General features: G+C 36.7%; 1 protein-coding gene across 1 annotated transcript; it reads right to left on the bottom strand.

The window, feature by feature from the left end:
- Positions 1–10,216: 10,216 nt before the first annotated feature.
- On the bottom strand, positions 10,217–11,127 carry LOC143604505 (RING-H2 finger protein ATL54-like). The gene has a single exon (XM_077080962.1). It carries the CDS (start codon positions 11,125–11,127, stop codon positions 10,303–10,305), a length of 825 nt encoding a protein of 274 aa, XP_076937077.1. The 3' UTR covers positions 10,217–10,302.
- Between the last annotated feature and the right edge of the window lie 6,995 nt (positions 11,128–18,122).

The following is an 18,122-nucleotide window of genomic DNA, read 5'->3' on the forward strand; positions in this document are numbered from 1 at the left end:
CACGTACTATGACTACGAGATATGGAAAATGGATGTCAAAACCGCTTTTCTTAATGGACATCTTTCTGAAGATGTTTATATGGTTCAGCCTGAAGGTTTTATCGATCCTAAATATCCTAATAGGGTTTTCAAATTGAACAAGTCCATTTATGGGCTTAAGCAAGCATCTCGAAGCTGGAATCTTGTTTTTCAATGAAAATTAAAGAGTTTGGTTTTGTCAAAAATGAAGATGAGCCTTGTGTTTACAGAAAGGCTAGTGGGAGCACTGTATCATTCCTCATCTTGTATGTGGATGATACACTGATAATTGGAAACAACATTCCTATGCTTAAGGAAGTTAAGCACTGGTTGGAATCTTGTTTTTCAATGAAAGATCTTGGAGAAGCCGCATATATTCTGTGAATAAAGATCTATAGAGATAGATCAAAGCGGATTCTAAGGCTAAGTCAAAGTACTTACATAGACAAAGTAATGGCACGTTTCTCAATGGAAAACTCCAAGAAAGGAGCTGTTCCAATGACTAAAGGAACCGTGTTGAGCGAATCATAATCTCCGGCAACGGACATTGAGTCTGAGCATATGCAAGAAATTCCATATGCTTCTGCGGTTGGTCTATCATGTATGTTATGTTATGTACTAGACCAGACGTCTCGTATGCCTTGAGCATGACCAGTTGTTTTCAACAGAGTCCTGGCATGGCCCATTGGACTGCTGTAAAGAATATTCTAAGGTATATGAATAGGACCAAAGATATGTTCTTGGTGTTTGGGGGATTGGAAGAGGAGCTCACTGTAAGGTGTTACACTGATACTAGCTTCCAGACTGACCGAGATGATTCTCGCTCACAGTCAGGTTTCGTTTTCACTCTCAATGGAGGAGCTATTTATTGGAAGAGCTCCAAGCAGAGTGTAGTGGCGGATTTACCACTGAATCCGGATATATAGCTGCATCGGATGCTGCTAAAGAGGCTGCTTGGATGAAGAAGTTCATCACCGATCTCGATGTGGTTCCGAGTATTCGCAAACCAATCAAGGTGTTCTGTGATAACACAGGTGCTATTGCTCAGACCAAAGAGCCCAAATCTCATCACAGAGCCAAGAACATTCTAAGGAAGTTCCACCTCATATGGGAGATACTGGAACGAGGTGACATCATAATAAGCAAAGTAGACACAGATCAAAACCTAGCAGACCCGTTCACTAGCGGATGACTTAGGACAAGCATGACCAACACAGGGATGCTATCGGTCTTAGATTAGCTAGTAATTTGTTTTGATTTAGTATTTGGATGTATGAACATTTAAGCAGTTATACTTTTGAGTTCACTTTTGATTTAATGGTTAAATGCAAATGCTGAATCTTATAATTGTGTTCATTTTAATACGTATAATCCATGAATATTGTATTCTAAATTATCCGTAGTCGGTCAGACTCGTGGGAGCGATTCTGAATTAAGACTATTCTGACTTTGGACTCAAGGAGTTGACTTCCAAACTCACAGACCTCATTATGAATGACGTTGAATGTAACTCACATCAAATCATCTTCATGGATCTTAGTCATAAGATGCATTTGATATTGGTATGCTCATTTAGTATCCTTAGACCTGATATGCATATTAGAACTTTCGTTTACTAAAGGTATTCTTTGATCAGTGTCAACCGATGTCGCGTAACTGCCAGTCATAAAGGCATTGGTTGGGAGTATTCTGAAGTTCAGTGGGAGTTGTATGTAATCAAGATGGGATTCTGTACTCTTACATGATATGTAACAGTTAGACATCTTGGCGCCTTCGTTGATTCAAACTGGTGAAGTGTGAGGCCTCACCCAAACTTACTGTGTGTTTGATTGGACCACTTTGACTCGAGAACGAAAACGATAATGGTTGAACGCCATATGAGATTGATCTGATCCATGTCTCATTGTTCAATTGGTGTCTTATACGGAAAGGATAGATGACAACGATTACTATATTTTCATTATGCAATAGTGTATTCCAAGATCCTTTGGTTAATGAATTTAAAATGTCATAACCTGTTGGGGGCAGCCATGTGTAGCTAGAGCACCGCTGGTTGTCAGCGTTGAGAAACTTAACCGAATCCGTCCAAGTGGGAGACTGTTGGAAATATGGACAGGTTCACTTAAGTCAACGCGGCCGACAGGGTCATGACCCGTGAGAGTTACACCTTGGGTAACGGATATAAACCGCTTACGCTAATTAACCGATAACGACGAATAAACGAGATATGGACTTCTAATAAGATTGGGCTTGATATGGGCTTAGTGGCCCGACATGATTAACTAGTTATATTATCATTAGGGATTATTTTCAAGTAATAATAAAACCCTAGCCACCATCTTGCCTCCCTCTCTCTCTTGGTTCCATCCATCGCAGGTCAAGAACCGCCGCCGGACAACAGCTGGGCAGCAGCCACAGCCAGCCACAAGCCGCAACCGCTGCCAGCTGAAGCCGCAGCCAGCCGCAACCGCAGACCAGCCGCAGCTCAGCCGGATACCACCGCCGTCCGGTGCTCGTGCCACCCTCGTTGCCGGTCCACTCGTGCACCACCACCGTCGGTCTTAATCTCGTTTGGTCACCTAGCGTCGTATGTTAGCCCTCGGTGTCTCAACCGGTTATTGATTAACCGAGGTAAAATTAAATAATGTCTTGTATGTTATTATTTAATTTGATTGTTCGTATCGTACTCGTATTGTTTGTAACCGGATCCTGTACGGTTGCTAAAAGTGTTGATTATTGGTTTTAATATTCCGCTGCGTAACCAATTATTAATATGATTAATAATTGTGAAACCTTTATAATTAAAACCGGGTTTAAAAGTTAAACCGTTGACTGATCACCACTGGAACCCAACAATATTTGGATATTGATTTTTGTTTAGTTTGGTTTGATTCGTCCGAATTAAATATGTTTTCAAGTAAAAAGAATTTACGGAATCCATTTTCAATTAAGAAGAAAAACGAATTCGATTATCAGATTTACTTTTGCCGTTTGATAAACATTTTTCGAGTCAATGGTTTCATTGAACCTCCACTCTCAAAATTTGTAGAATCTACATGCAGAACATGAGTTTTGTAGAAACTAGATTTGAACTTTCTGAAAATTTTAGTAGAACGTTAAGACACTATTAAGTTATAACTTTAGTTATATTGAAAATAATCATAAAAATATAACAACTTTTAATTATATTAAAAAGTTTACATGGATTGGCTGCTTTTCTTTTAAATGATAGTAATCATAGAATAAAAGTAACCTATTGGCAAACGTAATCATAATTGAGTTATAATATTCTTGAGTGGATTGATGATGCTAACCGGCCACAATGCCACACTATCAAACTAAAATAGTGGTCTTAAACACTTCAATAATTTGATGATTATTTAACCAAACTTAACGATTTGCTACAGTTTACCATTTTTTGTGGCTACATATATATTAAACCGAAAAGGTAAAGAATATCATTTTTCATCAACTTATAGGAAGGTGGACAGTCCTATCTATTAGGGGTGTGTTTTTTAATCGTATCCGTATAACTAGCCCGATCCAAAGCGACACCAGACCCAAATAACCCGACCCGAATTCACCCGAACTGATTAAACTCTTAATTCGAACCCGAAATAAAATATTCGGGTCGGTATTTGGGTTCAAATACCCAAATTCGAGTTGACCCGAATAACCCGAAATATAGTACATCGATGCATGTATCCCTAATTTTTATAGGATAGTTTAGCAGTGAAGTAACAGAGTGACCTTATGTATTCTTGTTCGGTTGTTCTCAAGACTCCAATTAATATTAGATCTATCACATCCCAATGTATTAATAACCATAAAGCATGTTGAGAATGTATCTTCAATTCAAAAACTTAAATAGTATAGTATTTAAAACAATATGTATTGAACATGTTCTTTCAATCTACACAAGTATTGATCTATAGGCTACAATAATCCTTTATCTCGTCTAATGCATGCTTGTATGATAAATTTCATGTTTTGCTAAATAATTTATATTATTATTGAATATGACTGTATATTATGGTTTTATAATGACATGAAGTATGGTTTTATAATTTATGATATTGTTAAAGGTGAATATATATATTTTTAATTTGTTTAACCCGACCCCAATTTACCCAACCCGTTCAACCCGAACAAATCAAAATTATTTGGGTCGGTTCTTGGATCAATTTATTTTGAGATCAAACCCGAATAAATTACCTGAAAAACACCCCTACTATCTATTGTGGAGAGATGGGTTATATCTTTTTAATAGGTTGGAAAAGCAGACGTGTCGTCTAAAAGAGCTTTGAGGGCGGTTAAACTCTTGGGGGGAGCGGTTACTCGGGATGCAGGGTTTATTCGGTCTTTGGCAACTAAAAGAGCTTTGAGAGCGGTTGAACTTATGAAACGCCTGCCGGACCTGAGGGACCCCCAAAGTGAGCTCCTTTTGTTACGCTCGTGCATGGGGGTTGCTAAGTTAGTGTTTGGGCTCCGGACCTGTCAATTTGAACATGTCAAAGAGGCTGTGTCCATCTTTGATGCGGGCCCGCGGGGGGCAATTGAAGATATTGTTGTGTGTGGAGGACCGCATTTTGGGGACCTCCAGTGGAGGTTGGCTTTCTTCCCTATGCGTTGCGGAGGCTTAGGAATTTTCTCGGCTGAGGATGTCTCCGCATATGCATTTGTGGCTTCCAGGTCTCAGTCGTTGAAATTGCAGGACCACGTCCTGCGAAACGCTGGTGTTACGGGGGTAGATCCTGACTACTCTTTTGCACTTTGTAATATTGGAACAACTCTCCCGAACCTTGATATAGGCGGTTTTACTGATAAGGAGACCGCCCCCAAGAAACCTCAACAAACCTTGGCGAGTGCTCTTTATGGTAAACACGTACATGATTTGGAGGAGCGATTCGATATGACCCCGAGACAAAAGGCAGTTTTAGCTTGTCTCAAGTGGGCTCATGCCCAGGATTTTTTGACTGTTGTGCCCATTGAAGGTCTTGGGCAACGGATGTCGGCAGTTGAATACAGAGCCATCCTTAAATACCGGCTTATGATTCCCCTTTTCCCTCCAGATGAATTATGCCCCATTTGTAAAAAAGCTTGTTTGGATAGATTCGGTGAGCATGCCCTCCACTGTAAGGAATTGCCGGGATTCAAGTATCGTCATGACTGGGTTAGAGATGTGTTATGGGATGTGCTTAGACGTGCCAGGATCTCAGCCAAGAAAGAGGCACCTGTTAACTTTTTGACTGATCCGCGTGAGGGAAGATCTACCCTGCGTCCTGCGGATGTTCTTGTGTTTGGCTGGGCAGGGGGTAAGCATGCGTGTGTTGACCTCACTGGGGTGTTCCCGTTGGTGGGGTTGAGAGACAGTGGCTTCGTACCGGGACAGGCGGTTTTGAGAGCGGAGTCTAGGAAGGTTGCTAAGCATGAGACATCGTGTTTGGAGAATCAGCACGTGTTCATTCCATTTGCCTTCGACACTTTTGGATCCTTAGCTCCCGAGGCGGTTCGCTTCTTGGAGCGGGTGCAGAAGGTGGTCCACAGTGACTCGCAGAGCCCGAGGAACCAATGATTTATATTTAATAGAATAGGCTTTGCGATTCAAAAGGGGATAGCGGCGCAGCTTGTTGCTCGCTTACCCATTATCCAGATGTAGTTCGGTTTGTGTTATATATAAAAGGATCAATATTTTCTCTTAAAAAAAATAATAAAATAAAATATTTGAAAAATAATATCGGTGGCTTTTTTTCGTGCATCTCTTCTTTATCTTGATCATCGATAAGTACGACAATATCATCATGAATACAAATACTTTATATAACCGTTGGCCACCAAAACATTAAACATGTATTATTATATTTTAAAAAGTGAAGTCCCAAATGATGTGTAGGCAAAGGTGAAAGCATATGCTTAACAAAGTAATAATGCCAAAGACGAGACCAAATGCAAAGATCAAAAGTGAAAACCCTAACGCAAGCTAAGACATCTTATTAGTTTAAGCAGACGAAGGTCGTTAATATGGTATGTGATTCTATATTGTAGGGGTGTTTAGGATTTGATTTGAATTTGAATTTTGATTATTAATATTCAAATTCAGTTTTTAAAAAATTGAATTCTATTCATATTTGAATATAGTAATCGAATACGAATTTATGATTTTTATTCGATTCGATTCAAAATTTGAATTAAATTATATATAAATATATATACACATATAATTTTTTTAATTTGAGTAAAATCCATAAAAAATAAATGATCATTACAGAATAATTAACCCAATAGCCTATACTATAATTTCTTAACTTTGCCCAATCAAAGGCTAGTACCCGGCCTATTTTTTAAACGATATTTCATATATTACTCAAACCTTAGAATATTTCTTAGTCCATACTATTAGTTCTTAATTTTGTCCGTATTCCTTAAACTTTTTTTTTTGTGTGTTTTACAATTATAATTATGGTTTTTTAAGTTTTTAATAGGTGAACTTGAATAAACTCAATTTATTCAAATTCGAGTTTCCAATACGAATCGAATGGAGTTTCGAATATGACATTTAATACCAATACAAACTGGAATCGAATAATTCAAATTTTAATCGAATAAGAATCCAATGCGAATACCGGCAAAAATATTAATTAATCGTATTATTCGATTCGATTAACACCCATAATATTGTCATAGACTAGCATGGAGCAAACCATGTATGCATGAGAAACAAGAAATATGCAAAGAAGGTACAAGAAAAGGAAAAATAAGAAGGAAAAGAAAAGCCTAATAAGAATCAATACATGCAAAAAGGAGAGGTGAAAAAATAAGGAAAAGAAAGAGGAGGCAAGAAGAGAATAAGAAAGTATGAAGCAAAAATAAAGAAGGAAACATAGGATATGAAATAAAGAAAAGAATAATAAATAACAATTTTGATCACGTCCCATAGTTTTTCAAGCATCGAAATGAATTTGTCAAACATGGCAGTGAGCTCATTCATACATATCACAACCTCACGTGTCACTAGGATTGAATTTGACAAATGACACCGCCTGAACATCATAACATGATATAGAAAACCAAGTTTTGGATCAACAAATACTACCCATGTTCATAGGTCAACCCAAACATAAGCTGTTAAAAAAAAGGTTTCACATATTATCCCATTTAAGAGTTTTTAAGTTAGTATTTTGATCTATAATTTATAGTTACATATTATCCCATATTTGGAGTTCGAGGGCAACTATTTATTTGAGTGGAATAACTTCGTGCCGAAAAAGGTGGGGATTTTGGCGTGAGAGCGGAAATGGAATGGATATTGGTATTATTTTCTTTGGTTGAAAGAAGTATATCGGTGGGATCGGTTCTATGCCCGATCTGTGAAGACGAGGTGGAGTCAGCGGAGCACTTGTTCGTATCATGCCACTTTACTCAAATAATCTGGAGTATTATTGAAAATTGGTGTAAGGTGCCAACAATCTTTGCTTTCTCAACTCGTGACATTTTGGAATTGTATAAATATTTATTGCAACCAAAACGGATGGCTAAGGCTTTTCATACGGTGTGCTTAACAATGATTTGGTGTATATGGAAAATAAGGAATTCAGCGGTGTTCGAGAGAAAAGAGATTTTTATTAATGGCGTAATTGGGGAGATTAAAGCTTTGACTTTTTTGTGGGTAAAGAATAGGGAAAAATGGTCGAGTTAACGTGGGAGAGGTGGAACGCGTTTAATTTGAACTCTTTGTAAGGGTGTAATATGATGGATTCATGGGGTAGTACTTTTTTCTCATGATTTTTGTACTTGTTACTAGCTTCTTGCTAGTTGTTCGGTTTTAATATATAGTTTGTTAGTCGTTCAAAAAAAGACATATTTTAATTTTTAATTTTTCATATACATGTTAACTTATTGTTTTGAATCTTTTTATCTACTCTCACTTCCAACGATTTTCTCTTATCATTCCTAACTGTCCATTTTCCGTTATTCTCACTTGATTATTCTAATCTCGAGCTAAATATATAAACCAAAATTGTTCATTGTGAATAAAAAAATGTATACAAAAGTTCAATAAAAATAACATAAAGTACAAAAAAGTTTCATATAAAAACAGAGTAGTTAATTGCTTAAATTGTTATTATATTAATAGGTAAAACTCATATTCAAGAATGAATATAAAATAGGTCAACTCAAACTCATATTCATAAAAAGAATGACAAATGTTTGCGCTTAAGAGAATTGACAAGAGTTGCAAACTATTGTGTTGTACGAGATAATATTGTTTGAAACAAGAAAATTAAAAACAAAAAGACCAGGGTGATCCAAACGATCATGCCAAGAGTTTTGAAAGGTGAATGCAAGTGCAACAGGATTAGAAAATGTTGTAACCGGGCATGTAAGAGGTTAGAGGCGGTTGAACCTATTGGAATGGGAGATTATCTTCCTACTTGGGTATTCCTCCACAAAAAACCAAGAGGATCAAAATCAATAGAAAGATAACCATCAATAGAAAATTTTCAAATGAAGATAAGATTTCTGATAATGTTTGGTGTATAAAGGACATTTTTAAAGTAAAGGTCAAGTGGTATGTCCCGATCCAAGGACTAGCATGCGTGCAACATTACCTACAAATATCGAGCCAATAGGACAAGAAAACATGAGATTAGTAATTTTATCATACTCACCGGTGAGATGATCTGTTGCACCGGAGTCCATATACCACCGACCATCCTTAGGGTTGAGATTCATTGTTTGTACTGCCTCACCTAGGTATTCGGCTGTCTACAAATGCCTGATCCACGAGTTAAATACTGACCCCAACTATTTGGTGGGGTTGTCCACGGTTGAGCCCAACGTTGTTGAGTGGGAAAAGGACACGATTGTGGGGCTCAGTAAGTCCAATATGAGGGAGCCGTGTTCTGGTTAGCCCAACCTTGTTAAATGATCTAGTGAAGGTAAAATTTGTTCTACATAGTCCAAACATGTTTATATGGATGTTAATAGGTGGTATGTAATATTAGATGTTATATTGGACCTAAATTCGAAGATATTGATCTTAGAACCAGATATATGCAATTCATGCTCTTGAAAGCACACTTAAAAGAATTGGTTGTTACTATAGGAGCCCAAATTTCTTTGGACAAGGAATGGACTATAACCAATCCTAATTCTGTATACATGTTGATTTACAAAAATGGTATTACTTGTAAAATTTAATATATATATATATATATATATATATATATATATTTTGGTTATCATGAGAAATATCATGTGGAAGTGTGACACATGTGTTAGGATTTACGCTAAATATGTGTGAATTGTGTATTATAGCATGATCTAACATGTGGAAGAGTGGTGAAAAACTCGACAATTAGAGTCTCACATGTAATGACCTTGTGAATTTAAATCACGCGAATACCATGCGTATGATTCAACACATTCTCAACATGCAACACCCTCGTCTAATGATTACCCGCCAACTACCATCCTCGTCATCATCATCTTCACCAACATCGTCTTTGTTCCCTACAGACCATGAATGCAACCAGCCTAGAACTTCAACCAATTCAAGAGTACTTTTTTCCTATAACTTAGCTAAAATATTTCATTGCCATTACAAAATTAGTAGCATGAGAATGAAAAAAGCAAAAGAAAAAGAAAAAGAAAAAGAAAACCTTGAAATATGAACTATCAAGAGAGGATAAAAATGATACATTGATAATTACTTCAAAATAACTTATGAAATGTTCTAAACCCGGCTTACGACCTTAATTTATTATGTTTGGCTTATTTTATTATATGGACTAATACAATATTATTGGGCTGAGGGGGTTTTGTGAAGGTAACCCTAATTGGGCTAAGCCCATTAGGGTACCATGATGGTGGCCATGAGGCTCCCTATATAAGGAGGTCTCCACCTCCTTATTAAGGGTTGTTGTTGTTCTCAATAAGAGCCACCACCATAACCATTTTTGTGTCTGTAAACAAGAGATCCTCGAGATTTCTTAGCAGTCACCTCCACACCCCCCATATTTCTATGGCAGGTCTCGAACTACCGGAGAAGAAGATGAAGTCGTGATTCGTTTATCTCGAACACCGAGGAACATCGTCTTGGATCAGGTCATATTCATTTCATGTTTCTTCAGCTTCAAAATAACTTATGAAATGTTCTTGCAATATTTCAATATGTAAATCTCAACTAAATCTTTCATAAACTGGGGTTTTCTCATGAACACCCAATTTGTATGTACACTTAAATTCCGATCACTATCCTTCAACATCTTCACCAAATTATTATTATTTACTATTAACATCATCTTCATCCGATCTAGAACTCCCACTAGCTTCCCCTCTATCCCCATCCAAACTCCCCAAATTAATTCCACCATCATTTCCCTCCAAAGACGTCGTATCACCACCAACATTATTATTATTATTATTATTATTATTATTATTATTATTATTACTCTCATCAACAATCACGGCACGGCACAAGGGGCAATTAGTGTGTGACCGGAGCCACGTGTCAATACACCGCACATGAAACGCATGTTTACAGTTCGGTAACACCCGTAGCGTATCATCCTCTTCAAATTCCGTCAAACACACTGAGCAATCACTACCCTCAACAGACCCACCAGTCTTACTAAAACTAACCACGGCCAACCCGTTAATCACCGAAGCCGGAAGACCCACTGTCCTGATATACCAAATCGGGTGATCAACAACATCATCATCTTGCTCATCGGAATTCGTAAAATCTTGAGTTTCCAGCACCGGAGAAGCACCAGATCGGCACCACACGATGTAGAATTTGTACACAGTGTACACAAACGTGGCGATGAGGAATAATAAAGAGATCTTAAGAGGGAGAGAGAGTAATATATTATGGTGGTCCGGCGGCGTTACGGCGTGTGGTGAGATCACCGGCGCCGGAGACGGAGATGTGGGTTGGTACCGGCGGCAGAAGTTAGGGCAGTAGAGGGTGCAGTCGGCGAAGCAGATACCGGAGGGGTTGAGTTCCGGGTTGCAGTCGATGAGGCAAAAAGGGTATGTGGCGGTGGCGTTGGATGGGTTAATAAGGTTAACTAGTAGTTTCCGGTGCCGGTTGGGTGCAGCCATGGGTATGGGTATGAGTGTGAGTTACATTAAAAGGAATTGAAATTGGAATTGGAATGTAAAGTCAAAGGGTGTCTGTGAATTGTGGGATTTGTATAATGAAAGAGATGAGGGTGGAATTGGAATTTGTCTTTTGGTTTTTAAGGATTTTGCACGAGAATCTCCACATCATCATCATTGTTATCAATTTGTTATTGTTATTTATTTTTATTTTTATTATTTTAATAAATGTGGTCGGTGCACAAAGTTATTTTTATTTATTTTTTGTTATTTTTTATATTTGATTTTTATACTTTGTAATTTTTTTTATTTTATTTTCTGTCGAGTTTAGTTCTGATACCGTCACGAACTTAATTGATACGGATTGAATTCATGTCAACTCATTGTCGAAGTTGTGATTAGGGGGATTATACCAATGCTAACTTGCTAAGTAATCAAGATATTATTCTTTTTAATTTTTTTAATATCTTATATTTTGGTATTTGGGCGTTCACGAAGTTTAGTTCCAATATCATCTTAAACATAACCGATACTGATCAAATTCGCGTCAACTCGCAGCCACAATGTGCAGGTTTTACCAACCAAGTACACATCGTTTTAAATATGTTTTTGTCTTTGTGTGACATAAGCTACAAGAGTACCATATTATTTTGAATATTTACCAATTTATTTTTTGGATTTTGTGTTGTTATCGTAACGAACTTAACTAGTACCGACCGAATTCTTTTCGTTACGTTGTCGCCTGCGACATGTTTTATCACCTAGTTATCATCATTATTAACACAAGTTATAAATAATTGTTATCTATTATTGTTGTTAATATTAATAATATTATAATTTAATTTTTGATCATTAAACAGTCTGTTTCGTATGAGGTAATGTAATAGACGAGATAATTGAATAGACGTAACACCCAACCGGAATATGGGTTGACGTGTCACAATATACGGAGGTATACAGAGACAGAAGACATAATTCCACTAGATAGTGATCTTTATAAGCATCCTAAGTTTGTTTCACTCTCTCCATCCTGTCCAAAGTTACATTTGAATCTGTGCGAGGGAAACACTATAGAATGAGCCGAATACCAATACAGATAAAAAGGCTCAAGTTATAACAAGTATAAGTAGATGAAGATATAACATAACATAAAAATGATACGATGCAAAGTAAAGCAAGTCAATCAAATAAATCGTATCATATGGATGCTACCCAAAGCCGAAACGTATAACATACTAATGGGGCAACATAGCACTGCAAAACTATACACCCAATAGTGCGATGCCGGTGTTGGAATACACTCAACCATCCACTAACATACCATACATATCCATATAACCTATGATCGATCCATACACCTCCTAATAGTTATGGGCCACACCTGCCCTTAGAAGATGCCATGATTTAGGCTCACCGTCATGGCCGGTGCCACGCCATCGATGCCACGATGTCATGCTTGTGGTCACCCCCACAAGTAGGAACATGCTCGGGTAACAGAATACAACTAAAACGGTACTTCAATAACATATCTTAAGCACACTCTCAAAGCATCAAATCAAACACACAATCATATCTTAATATCGGAACATGCAATAATGAGTACAACATAGTTATAATTCTATCTCATGCTATCAAGGCCAAATTAAATATCAATAACAAGATATATATTTTGAATATGAATGAACGGGAAGTTAATATCTTACTGACTAGTGTATAGCAAATATGAAAAAAAGCGTAGCATGAAACCTGCACATCTTGGTTAACGCTACCCTGATAATATAACTGAGTGTTTACATATAGGGTGTATAGCAGCGTATCCACCACACCCGGATACATTATCAAAGTTCTGTTTCCTAAGATGTTGGGAATTCATATTACCTTTCTGGAACATATAAGTTTCAAAGGTCCTGCCATAGTGAAACAAATAATCGTAAGAAACATGACAAGAACAAAGAACCAAAGAAGTTAAGAGTTCCAGGTGTTAGCAACGAGGTTTATCACAATCTAAACATATAATAAAGGAGGGGGGGGGGGAGGGGTAAGGATTTGTACCTTATAAAATAGTTCACAACAATGTTAGACTAGCTCTTTCGAAAGAGTCATGATAATCTATAAGTAATTAATTCGTGTTTGAATTGATTTATACACTACAAGATAACTAGGCATTTGTGACCATTTTTCCGGTCGCAAAACGATCGCAATTGCATTGTTGCGACCGTTTTTCAACCGAAAATGCGGTTGGAAAAATGCAGGTTGCAATTGCTCTCTTGCGATTGCTATTACACTTTGCGGGCAACCATTAAAGTAGTCGCAAATTTTGCAACCACCGTTGCGGTCATAGATCTTGCAACCACCGATCTTGCTACCACCCCTTCTATTTCTAGGATCAATTAATCATCAAAATCACCACCAAAAACCACTAAGTGACTCTTATAAAGCTCTAAAACCCTAGAATCATATCCAGTTCAGATCCAACAATCACTGAATAACTAGAGTTATCTCTAACACCCTAGAGCGCGTAAATAACATACAAACATCAATTCAAATGCAGTTAAGATCCAACAATCACTGAATCATTCCAAATCAATCAACTACAACACACATTGTGTGATTATACAAACGTATCTTCATAAAATCATTACAATTAACTAATTAGCAATCTAACCTAACCGAACAATCTAACAATAACCGGCACTAGTGATAATTTAACCGATATAACCTAATTGTTAATACCAACAATCATTCGAAATTCGATGGTAAATAACGATGAGAAAACGAACCGGACGAATTAACCGATGAAGCGGCATCAGAGATTGTTGGAGTGATGTTATATGGCAGCGGTGATTGTTGATCGTCGTGACGGAGTGAAGTTCAACAGAGATGGCCTAAGTCACGTGCTTGCTTAATCAATAATAACATAGTGCTACACGTCTCAGATCAATTTTTTAATATATAAAGGTTAAAAAACTCCGAACCGTTTAATTACCGGTTGCAAAAACTATGAACCGTTTAATTATCGGTTGTAAAAACTTCAACTGTATACTGGTTGCAAAAAACTCCGACCGGTACGGTTGCAAAAAATTCCAACCCTCTAACCAACGATTGCAAAAAAATCCAACCGCCACCCGCTTAGCCACCGAAAATTAAAGGTTGCAAAAACTCCGACCACTTAGCCAACGGTTGCAAAAAACTCCTGCCGCCTAATCAACGGTTGCAAAAAATCCAACCGCTTAGCCATCGAAAATTAATGGTTACAAAAAGTCCGACCGCTTAGCCACCGTGCCAAGTAATTCGCATTTTCAGTAGCAAATTTGTTAAATCGGTCGTTGTATTTTCTACCGTTTTCTTTTGGTAGTAAATTTTGGTAGCAACTGCTCAATTTTTTAGCAGTGATACATCTAAATTTTGACATTTGTAAGATCTCTTAGCAATATCGATTAATTTAGCGTGGTCACTAGTTATTATCTATGATTGATTAGAGGTTCAATGACGAACCATAGGCTAGTGTTTGTTTATTTATTAAGTTAAATTTATGGTTCCATGTAACTTATATAATTATTGATTATTTATTATTAACAAAATAATTTATCATGAACTCTATGAATTCCAGTTTTAAAAAACTTTAAAGAACACATGAATATTTAAATACTATAGTTATATTATAAAAGTTTATAATACTAAGTAACTTATTGGTTGGGTTCAAGAAGTTTTATGGGTTTGATATCAGTAACTATTTATTTTAATCGTGTAATGCACTTATTTATTTTGTTTACGGTGGATTTCTTAACTTTAATTTACATATCATTACTTAAGTTACAATTTATTTCAAGTTCATAAAATAGAGTTAATACATTTTGGTTCATAAAAAACGTACAGGTTTGTTTAGATTGGGACAAACTTATTACAACTAATCTTGCTTAAATTGTATACTATCATTTTAGTAATTAGCAAATGGGCGGTGTTGTTATATTGAGAAAATAAATTTTAAGTGATAGTAACACAATTCTAGACAGTACTTAGATATCCCTGTATTGTTTGAGTTTATAGACATAAACAAATGAAACAAGCATACATTCTTCTACCTCTTTTTAATTTTGTTTCCTATATTTTTGGTCCAACTATTTTTCTTTTTAAATCTTTTATCCACTTAACTCGGTAATAGAAAATAATACAAAAATAAAATCTTTTTGAAATTTTTACATTTTCAAATAGATTTAAGGCTTGAGTATGACAAGCTATTACATTTATGTCTTTATCACCAAGACTTTTTAAGAGACTAAAACCTCTTTCAATTTGGCAACATTATGTTTATATCACATACTCTACCTTACTCGTTTGTTTAAGATCTACCAATGCACCTATAAAATTAAGCACACCATCTTTTATGCCGATTTTTATACTAAAACATAGAATATCAATGATCAATGTACTATCATTTTCCCTTTTTTGCTTCAAAACTCATTTTGTGGAGCACATTTTTTAATGTTTTTGAATTTTCTTAGTATCTTTATGTTTTTGGATATCTGTACAAACAGAAAGCACAATATTTTTGTATTTTTTCATTTTTCTCCCCCCAAACACCAAAATATTTAAAGAATGAAATATCAACAAACAAAACTGCACAAAAAACATAAAAAGATGATTACTCGAGCTTTGGAACATCAGCAAATGATTTTAAACTATTTAAACCAAGCAAAAATTTGAATATCGTTTTATGAAAAGCTTTGGTAAAAAGGTTTGTCTTTTGATGATCCGTGTGAACTTTTTCAATATCAATTAATTTCTTTTCATAACAGTCACGGATAAAATGATATCGAATTTCAGTATGTTTAGTTTTAGAGTGGTGCACGGGGTAATTCGTGATGCATATAGTAGCAGTGTTATCAATAAAAATTGGAGTAGTAAGAAACTTCAAACCGTAATCCCACAGATGTTGTTGGATCCACAAAACCTGTGAACATAAACTCGAGGCTGCCACATATTTGGCTTCAACGGTTGAAGCAGAGACCGTTGTCTACTTCTTAAACTACCAAATAAGTCGGTTTCCTAAGAATTGACAACCCGCCGTCATTTACTTGAAGTTGATCTTGCATTCTCCACAGTCGGAATCTTTCGAAAAAGTAGTAAGATCGAAACTATCATCCTTGGGATACCACAGTCCGATGTCAGGATTACCCCTCAGATAGTGAAAAATAAGCTTCACGGCCGCCATATGAGTCACTCGGGGACTCGATTGATACCTGGCACAAAGACTAACAACAAACATTATATCAGGATGCGACAAAATTTAATCCATTAATGAAACAATTCACCCGATGACAAATTGTGACCCACGGGAAGAGGAGTAGAATGGACCTTTCTTGCAGTTATCTTGAGTCGGCTCAAGACATCGTTCACATATTTCATCTGATGGATAAAGATCCCGTCATCAGACTAATGAACCTGCAACCCTAAAAAGAAACTCATTTCTCCCATCGAGCTCATCTCGAACTTTGTCTGCATCGACTTCTCGAAGTCCTTACGTAACTTGTCATTTGTTGAGCCAAATATGATGTCATCGACATAAATCTAGACAAGGAGTAAATCTTCTTTGACCGTCTTATAAAAGGGAGTACAATCAACGGTCCCTTGTTTGAAGCCACTATCGATCAGATGGTCAACAAGTGTGCTATACCGAGCTTTCGAGGCTTGGAGAAGACCATATAAAGCGTTGTTTAATTGGTAAACACGCTCTGGATTGTCAGGATATTCAAAACCAGGAGGCTGCTTCACATACACCTCTTCATGAAGTTCCCCGTTAAGAATCACACTCTTAACGTCCATTTGATAAACTTTGAAATTCTTAAAGGCTGCATAGGCTAGAAAAATACGTATAGCCTCCAGTGTCACAATAGGAGCATATACTTCCGTGTAATCCATGCCTTTTTGCTGATTGAATCCTTGCACAACCAATCGTGCTTTATTTCGAACGATGACCCCATGATTATCCTTTTAACATTAAAAACCCATTTTGTTGGGATAAGCTTTTTAACCCGATCCGGTTTATCAATGAGATCCCAAACACCCAATCGTATAAACTGCTGTAACTCTTCTTGCATTTCTTCTACCCACGAAGAATCTTGAAGTGCCATTGGAACACTTGTCGGCTCTACTTGAGATAAAAAACAAGTGTATCGGGTGATGCTCATGATTCATGAAGCATGCATGTCAGTGTATGCACACAGTACATTATCTTAACATAAATTAGCAACCTATCGTCGCGTACAAACACCATCAATAAGATCACCAATTGTCATACCCTCAAATTTCGACTAACGGACTTTAACCGTGAGGCGTGTGACATACCAGGATCTAGATAATTTGTTATACCAAACATCCAATTCAAATATTCGAAATATTATTTAGGTCTCATTCAAACATGAGAGAACAAAAACTAAACCATACAATTTAAAGTTTTGCGGAAGCGTAAAGTAAATGGTTTAAAATAATAAACCACGTGCTCAAACATGCACAACCCATCAAATGTAAGGAATGTGAAATAAAAGTTCATGCGACAACTGTGACTCCTGACATATGCAATGCAACCCTCTCCTTAGCATATCTAGCAACCTGGGCAAGTATAAATACTCAAGGGTCAACACGAGGTTGGTGAGTTCATAAGTTGTAGTAAAAAAATAGTATATACATTATAGATAGTATACGTAGCATAAGTAGTGTACGTATAAGTAGATTTAGCACTTTTCCAATATACCAGGGTAGCTAACCCATTTACAAGCTACTAGACGTTTGAACTGAAGCTGACTGTCTGTATGCCTTCTTACCATGTATATCACAAAACGCTGGCGCAAGTATGTTAGGACAATTTACACCCGTTCGACCTCGAGTCGAATTTTAGCAGGTGGGGTTTGTAAAACCCAGTAGTACTACTTAAATTTCCCCGCGGTCCCATCCTAACGGTTCAAGGTATGTAAGGACTTTAAGTGATATGAGGGCATCTA

Source organism: Bidens hawaiensis, unplaced genomic scaffold (assembly GCF_021521415.1).
Source record: "Bidens hawaiensis isolate Kalapana, Puna unplaced genomic scaffold, B.hawaiensis_p1.1 tig00065397_1, whole genome shotgun sequence".
NCBI lineage: Eukaryota > Viridiplantae > Streptophyta > Magnoliopsida > Asterales > Asteraceae > Bidens > Bidens hawaiensis.

What these genes read in the sequence shown, in the direction of transcription:
- LOC143604505 (XM_077080962.1), bottom strand. Translation starts at nt 11,127, where the DNA reads ATGGCTGCACCCAACCGGCACCGGAAACTACTAGTTAACCTTATTAAC.